This window comes from Pelobates fuscus, chromosome 10 (genome assembly GCF_036172605.1).
Source record: "Pelobates fuscus isolate aPelFus1 chromosome 10, aPelFus1.pri, whole genome shotgun sequence".
In the NCBI taxonomy this organism is placed as follows: Eukaryota; Metazoa; Chordata; class Amphibia; order Anura; family Pelobatidae; genus Pelobates; species Pelobates fuscus.
The window spans coordinates 24647407-24656359 of record NC_086326.1 but is presented as its reverse complement, the minus strand read 5'-3'; the positions used below and the strand labels follow the sequence as shown (position 1 = coordinate 24656359).

General features: G+C 38.3%; 1 protein-coding gene across 1 annotated transcript; it reads right to left on the bottom strand.

Annotated features, from left to right (window-relative positions):
• Positions 1-1447: 1447 nt before the first annotated feature.
• RBP4 (retinol binding protein 4) lies at positions 1448-8594 on the bottom strand. Its single transcript, XM_063435000.1, has 5 exons — positions 8440-8594; positions 6097-6233; positions 4657-4763; positions 2736-2948; positions 1448-1746 (listed from the first exon to the last, which is right to left on the bottom strand). The coding sequence occupies exons 1-5, from the start codon at positions 8554-8556 to the stop codon at positions 1733-1735; spliced, it is 588 nt and encodes a 195-aa protein (XP_063291070.1). The 5' UTR covers positions 8557-8594; the 3' UTR covers positions 1448-1732.
• Positions 8595-8953: the final 359 nt, after the last annotated feature.

The window sequence follows — 8953 nt, the reverse complement described above, 5'->3', positions numbered from 1 at the left end:
ACTTCAATTTGGTCTAATACTTACCTCCTTTAGAGCGATATCATCATGACACCCAACTCCCAGTCGTACCTACCTGTGACCAAAGTACCTCACTATTTACCCATGAAGCTGACAAGCTAGATTTATTGCACTGTATTTGCTGTGACAGAGAATGTGTGCTAAACAACTGAAGGAGGGTTCGTCTGCTCAACTTTGTCAACTAATTCTTGGTATAGGGACGATGCTGTTGGCATAGCACGGTCAGCGTAGAACTAACTGATAGGTGAGGGGCAGAGATGATTTTTATTTTGACCTATCTAGAAATCTATACATTTCCTTGCTCAATATATGGATGAAACTTTATGTTCTTTCATTGTAACAAAAATTGGATGTACTCTTGACAAGAGGTCCATAAGAACAAGAAATATTTGCTACTTCAACTATTGTAACCTATGATTCCCATAAAGTTGAAAGAATGGAGTCAATTTGAGTCCTCAAACTGCTAAATATATGAACTATGAAAGCTAACTAGAAAAATCTATCAGATGCACATGCATTGTCGAGCAATTTTAAAGCCAAAGACTAATAAAGACGATTACCCCCTTATTCAACCATTTAAATTTACATACATACATCACCAGTAATGGCATACTTTGAGAAGCCAAATCAAAATAGGCAAAACGCATCAGTGTGAGGTGCCTTAAATTGGACCATCATCCTGGAGTGATTTTATTTTTGTTTAATTTTGGTTTTAAACAGATGGTGAGGGGAAAGAGGCATAAAACTAGCTAGGGACATTAATACTGTAGCATTGTGAATAGAGATATTGTATTCCTAACGCCACAATGCCGCTTTACATATGGCCTCCAAAATTTTGAGTAGCTACTAGAGAGTTATCCATGCACCAGAGCAAAGGGATTTGCTCTGACAAAAGTGAGTTTTTACACCCGTGGGACAGACACTTTTTTTTTTTTTAGCTGTTACACGGTAGAAAACACTATTGTTTGGATTTATATTTTGCATGTGAGTTAGAATGCTCTGATGAAAAACATTTAGGAATTTTAAATGGCTGAAGAAGTTTTTTTTGTTTAATTTTCCATCAATCAACTCTCTACAACTTTCAGCTTAGCCAGTGACCCCTTGCAAACTGTACAGCAAACATTCCAAGGTTCGTACGTATTTTTGGCACCTTCTGAAAAGGTCCTCAAATTATGAGGTTAGAGCTATGGCAACAAACAGTGAACTTCCATAAATCTGGTATTTTCCATGCAGGAAATACAAAGTAAGGAATGTTTCAACTCAATAATACAAGTCTTCATTTAACAGAAAAATATAGGCAAAATATTATGGTTTGGAAACCCCGTTCCCGAAATGTAAACAAGTAATAAGGTCATATGGGAGACTACATTATGTTTACCATTTTCCTGTCCGTTATAATAAAAAATAAAGCAAATGGGGAGAAAAATGCTGTTTTTGTACAGTAGAAAGAATATTTATTTTTCTTTACCTCTGGAAACATGAATCAATTAAGAAATGAACATTGTATCAAGCTATTAAAGGCTGAAGTGCTATAAACATCATTTAATTAAACACAGTATAAAATATGTACATTGGTACTTTTAATCTTTTAATACATTGCCACAAATCCATGGTTATTAATCTTAAATCAGCATAACATAAGCATAAAAGATGTTGAATATAATTAGATGTTGTAAACTAGAAATTCTTGCAAATGTTACTCCGTTCCGTGGAATTAGTTGCAAAAACCTGTAAAAGAGGACAATAAAAATGTTAATGTAGAGTCAGGCATATGAATAGTTAACTTCTTTGTGTTTTAACCAAATATTGCATGTAGTCCTCAAGGTCTATGTACAAATAGATTAAACAATGAGATACTGGTGGGCTGAGCAGGTAATTTCGCCTACACACCATGTTAGTTGGTGGTAATTGATAGCATTAAATAATCATGTGGGTTAAATGATAGCGTGATTGTACTTTTTTACTTCGAGACTTTGAAAAAAATGGATATTAATGGAATGTTCACAATTGCTCGTCTTTTTAGAAATTTAGACCATTTTCTAAAAATTTAGCTTTATAACAATTGCACTTTATGTAAGTTTGGAAATACAGTTGTAACCAATCCATTGACATAAGTCTTTTAGATATACTCATAATACTATATCCAATACAAAATTTATGGTTGTCCAAAACATCCATATGGGGGTGACTTACCCTGCAAACCTCAGGTTTGGTTGCTCATATTATTTTTTTTAGAAAAAAAAAAACTGGTGTAAAACTCCCAGTTATTACTAAAATGTGTATTAATTTTTTTTTTTTAGTTCTGATTTTCAAGAATTCAAAGTGAATTTCAATTTCTAGCTCAAAAATAGTTGACTAGCGGAATTTCATAATTCGGTTATTTTCACCTAAATTTTAAATTCACTTGCAATTTTGAAGTGTCAACTATTCCCACATCATTGCATAAACTGAATTATATTTGATTTGAAACACCCTTGTTTAAAAAGCCCTTCATGTAAAATGAAAGGATCTATCGATGAAATGCAAAATGACCTTTTTACGGGCAAGAATAATTTGATATTCTTTTGCACCAACAATTTCCCACAAGGCATTGAAATGTCTATTTGTCTATCATCTTGAGGATAACATTTTACATTTTTATGCATAAGAATGTAAAGAAGTATATATATATTTTTTTATGTAGAATTATCTTATTTTTTTGCCTGTGTCTTCCTTACCGTAATGCTGAACCACTCTGTACTGCCTTTCCAAGCAAATCTCTTCCTGTTTTTTCCTTACTATTCTCTGTGCCTCTGGAGTAAGTCCACTTGGATCCCTGGAGAACACAAATGAATAACTGTCCTGACAGGTGCCATCCTCGTTTTGTTTACGGCAGCAGTAATGGATTGCATAGGTGGTGTAATCCGTGTCCACAACCCAATGGTCATCACCTGCAAAGCACAAGTAGACAGTTTCTTAATAATGCTTCCAAATGGAATAACTTATTACAAGATAATTACGTAAACAATTATTTGTAGCGGATTGAAATGCCCATTATCTGAAACCCAACTGGGTAGTGTTGTTAGCTCAGATGAGTCTGATTTTCCGGGAATCCCCAAACAATATGTCTAGAAGTAACACTAGCATGGATCATTTTTGGTTGTGATACAGCACAACATAATGTGCAAAGAAAAATCAATGTATCACTTCCTTAGTACATGTTTTATATATTGTTTCACACTATGAAACATCATCCATCCCTACAAAAGTTACAATGTAGACCACTGAACAGGGACGGATTGGCAGCTCATGGGACCCCTGGCAATAGGAAATCAAGGCCCCCGTCCTGGTGCAAGGATATTTGGCTACTACTACTCCTTCTTTGTGCAAGTCTTATTCAGATATTCCGAGCTTGCTGCTGATTTTGGCACCCCCACCCCTCTATAATGTAAAAAATACCCACAACATTTTTAAAATGTTCTTTCTTTATTTTTTAAATGTATTACACAGATTTGTAAACTTTGTAAATTCCCTGACTACAAAACCCCTGTCTTGTCCCCTTTCTACAAACCCCTGTACTGCACCCTTTTACAAAACCTCTGCATCCACCTTTCCCAAATCCCCTGCTCAGCCCCCCTTATAGAACCCTTGAAGTCTAAGTTGGGGAAGCAGGAATTCCTTCCTGTTTCCCCTAGAAGGGCAGCAGTGACAGCAGCGAGTGGGGGCTGTGTTAAGCCCCACCCACCTGCTGAAGTATAAAAACCCTTCACCCCCCCCCACACTCACAGTCACATGCAGACAGTCACAGGCAGTCATACACACAGTTACAGACAGACACACACACACACACACACAGTCACATGCAGACAGTCACACACACACACACACACACACAGTTATAGGCAGTCAAACACAGTCGCAGCTAGACAGTCCTGCAGTCCCACAGTTGCAGGCAGGCAGTCACACACAGTTATGGACAGCATTACACAATCACAGGCAGACTATCACAGGCAGACAGTTACACATACACACACACACACACACAGTTACTGGCAGACCATCAGACATACACCACGTCACGGAACGCGCGGACGCTACAGGGGAGGTCTGGAGGAGGAGCAAGTCCGTCCTACACTATGCGGTGATACGGCTCGCATAGTGAATTGGATCAGGGGAAAAATATTTACAGTCTGCCCGAGGCGGACTGCCACCCCCCAACCCCTCCCCCCCTTAGCATGCCACTGGTTGTCTCTGCTACCTTGCTGCTCCCTATCTTCTGCACTCTACATGAGAGGAGAGCACAGGAAGTGATGTCACTTCCCAGACCCCGCCTACTCACGCAGAGCACCGCAGATGAGATCATAGAGGAGATCTGGCACAGAGAGAGCAGGGTGGTTGCCAGGTTTCACTTAGTATTTGTGTGTGGAGGGTGTCACAGTGTGATAAGTTGCAGGGCCCTGCAGCTTATTGCTGGAATATGTCTGTAGAATTTTGCCTTTCTCTGATCTCCCCACTAGGCCAAAGCATGGCTGTTCGGCCATGCCTCTGAATGCCTCGGACCTTTGATCCATGACCGATGTGCCCGAGTGGTCAGTCCACCACTGCCAGTAAATGGCCTAGCCACAATTCAGAAAAATATGATTCAATGCATTTACTTACGTCCTCTTTCAAGATATGCTAGAAGACCATGGTACTTCATCTTGAATTTGGCAGGATCATCTGTATCTTCAAAAGTGCCCACCATATTTGCACAAATATTCATGTCCCTAAGAACCCCCCAAAAATACAAACATTTAGTAAATGAACAGATACAATATTTATGCATTTCATAGTGTCTCTAGTGACCAAAGGTGAACATGAATAGGCACGTGAAGGGAGCACAATTTCCCCCCCTCCCCCTTCCTTAATGTGAGACTCAGAGAGACCTAGGAATGATATTGCTGATTGTCTGATTTTCTATGTACCTTTTTCATTCTGTTTTGTAAATGGGGAGCTAGTGATAGAATGAGAGAGGTGCCAAGCCAGAGACTTCTTGATTAAGGTCTCACACTCAGTTTGGAAGTAGGGCAGAGCTGACAGGTGCCGGACTGAAGATCTTGGAGGTTATATAATAGGGAGTCACTAATTGGCTGAGAGCAGCTGATCAGTGAGGCCTCCACCATTTTGAGAGAGCTTTCTAGTTTCCCGGTACTAGAAATAAGTACTTAAACCGTTCAAGGAAGGTGTAAGCCCTTAAGGTAAGCCAGCGCCCAGGACCAACTTCATTTCAATTAAGTTGTTATGGTGCCCTAACTGGTTCTTGAATTCTGGCGCTAGGGACCTCCTTGCTCAATGAGAACTTCATTCTGATGAAGTTGTTATGGTGCCCGGAATTTAAATAAATTTTAGTTAAGGATATGGGAGGAAGTAGTTAATGAGGTACACCGATGAGAGTAAGAAGATGGGAGGAAAGTTTCAATGAAATGTGTTTAATAAAATAGGAGGAATGGGTTAATGAAAGCTAGGGCAAACAGATGATAAGAAGGGATTAATGAAATGTGGGATAAGGAAATTGGAGAAAGTGGTAAATAAATGAGGTTGAGAAGATGAGAGGAAGGGGACGATAAAATTGCGGGGCATGAGATGCGAGGACGGAACAATACAATTGAGGGTACTTGTGTGTTTTTGGCTATTTGTGTAAGCATGCATATATATGTGTGGCTGTTTGTGTATGTATTCTCAATACAATATGACTCGCAGACGTGTGTATCTGTCATTTATTTGGTTATTTGTGCATTTATGTATATAGGTAAATAGTTGTGTTGAAAGCTAATTATGGGGATTTGAGTGTGATTGAGATAGTGGTTAAATGTAGAAAGGGGTGTGAATAGACTTAACTACGCTTAGGACAGCATAACCTAAATAAATGGTTGTGACAAGGAGGAGGGGACCTGAGTGGAATGGAGTTTGCAGGAATGAAGTGATATAAAGTTATAGCGTTCTGGGGAGGTAGGCAATACCATCAATGCTTTGGGTGGAAAAACAATATTTTACATATATTTTAGGTTTGTACCACACAATATAATTAAACCCGTAAAAATAATATTTTGAATTAATTACCCAAAAAGCTTGACTCTTCCCTCAGCTGTTGCTGTCATTTTTCCATCGTCTTCAACTGAAAATTTAGCTACAATGTTGTCAATGAGGAAAAGTCCTTCTGGATCCTTCTTGGCTACAGCATACCATGTTCCAGCATACTAGAAATGACACAGATTGTGTATGTGTTATGCCTCTTCTAAATCGGACATATTGTAACTTCTGGGGCAAATTGCAAACAGTGGGCCAGTCACCAGGTACATTAATGTGTTTTCTGGGCATTGAGTAGATCACTTGTGCTCCACAAATGCACTTAGTACAGTACAATGTATGTGTTAATTTTCACTATCTGCTGGGAAGTTCTGAAAGTGGAGCAATCAATTGAATGTCCCTCCTAAACACCTGTCTATAAAATGTGCATTAGAACTGGTCTTTACGCATAACCCCTGCCGCCCAATGGTATCACATTAAAAACAAGTCTATATATGCTAAATAGAACCACAACACAATATAGAATTATTATTAATCTTACTCATTCTTTTACTTCTAAAGTTTGAGTATAGTGTGCTGTGCAGATGCGTATGTAAAACACGCAGGGCTTTGGCTTAATGATTGCATTTGTCAGTCCTCCACAATGACCAGTTATAGACAATGTTTCATATTTGCATAGATTTGCATCAAATGCCTTTCTGTGCCTTAATGATTGCATTTGTCAGTCCTCCACAATGTTATAGACAAGATTTCATATTTGCATAAAATGCCTTTCTGTGCCTTTGCTAAATCTACAAGGAACATGGAGCAATGTTTTAAAAATGAGTTTAAATGTGTGTTAACCTCCTATGTGAAGTTTCCTTAAATAGTCAGCAACGTATAAAGATAAACAGCCTTTACATAGAAAAGCAACGATGAGCTGCGATTGCGTATATAAACAAACATTCTCAGTATTTCCTGACATGCATTTACAGTGTTAAGAGGTCCTACAATTTAGAAAAGGCTGGTAAAGAGAGCTGAGAGAAGGAAACAAAAAAAAAATCAAAGGGTTACTCCCCCAAAAAATAATAAATGATAATAATACAACACTGGTTTTGTAAGTAATCCTTCCTATCCTGCCCCCCAAGTTCTCATGGCGTACCGATCTTTCTCTGATGACATCACTGCCCATGCCAGAGAACTTGGGTGGCATGGAGGGGAAGGGCCAGCCGCCACTGGATGCCTGTTGCCATCCTGTTGTGCATGCTTACTATAGAGGCCCAAGATGCACAGAACTGACATTGTCCAGCCTTAAACTCTTATTCCGCCCTCGCTAATGATGCCTCAGTGATGCTGCCTGAGATGGAATTACACCTCTGGAAGTAAAAGGATTAAAATCTGTACAACGTCTGAAGTGGTTATGGTGCATAGAGTAACCGTATAAAGCAAAGCTGCAATCTGATGGGATCATATAACATGAATATTTAGTTGAAACTGAATTACTGGCTAGTGACTAAGTGAGAGCACAGATGATAAACATGGTATTCAATACAAACATTCTGGCATAATAAATGCATGCTTAGTGTAGAAGTTAGAGTCAAGGAAGACAATTTCACAATGTTCCATTCCACACACCCACTACCCCAGCCTGAGAGCCAGAAACTCAAGTTTGGTGCTTCCATTACCTCTGCTGTTTTGACTATGTACAATGGGGGCGGGGGTTCTCAACAGGGAACTCCTTGCAACATAACCACTACAGAGATCTATAATGCTTGGAGTGTTCCTTTAAGGCAATCAAAGGCATGTAGTGAGAGGAACTGATCTACTGACCTAAATATAGCCTATAGTCCAGGCATAGGCAACCTTCGGCACTCCAGATGTTTTGGACTTCACCTCCCATAATGCTTTTTCAACATTATGGGTGTAAGAGCATTATGGGGGATGTAGTCCACAACATCTGGAGTGCCGAAGGTTGCCTATCCCTGGCCTATACCTATAATCACAACAAATAGAATCCTTCAATCATAAAATGCGTTCTTTATCCCTTCGGCATCCACATGGTTATACTGATGGCTATAGCTTAGCTCAGCTAGCTGTCAAAGTTAGAAATCATAGAGTGCAACATATTAAGCATTTATTACTTTTTATTTAGAAGATGAATAATTTTAGAAAAGATTATTGCATTCGGGGGTTGATGGCACAAAGTAAGTGTAACGGAATAGAACTGCCTCGCAAAATATTAGATGGAAAAGTAGACTTGGGGGAAAAATATCTCTAATCTTTTTCCAGCTCTGCTGATGTGGTCTAAAGATTTCACAAATCAGTCGTCCTTGTACCACAGCTCACTGTTTAGTAAATAGATCCCACTTTGTTTTAAAGGTCCTGTGTGTCACTTACCCGAAATCTGTCAAAATCTTGCATGACTCTGAAGTTATTCACATTACAGTCTCGATACCCAAAACATGTTGAAATGCAACTTAGGGCAATTAAAAGCCCTAAAACTTTAAGATCCATTTTGCTGCTGCAATGAGGTTTAGATAAAAAATTAAATAAAAAAATACATATATATGTTAAACAATCTAAATGATAGAAAATTAACAAGAAGCGTATACAATAATAGAATCAAACATATAAAAAACAATCGGGTAAACATATTACTAATTCATAAGAATTGTCTACGAAGTATAAAACTAAATGACTAGGTCTAAAAATAGTGTAGATTATAGTAAACAATATACTATTAGTACAAATGTTATAAATATTTCATCAGAAATTATTTGCAAGCTACAAAATGTAAAGCATTTGGCTTTTCATTTAAAAAAAAATTGCAAACAAATGGGAAAGGACTAAAAAATAAAACAAAAAAACAAACAAGCCTACAAATTAAATGCATTATTTAAAATAAGTAAAT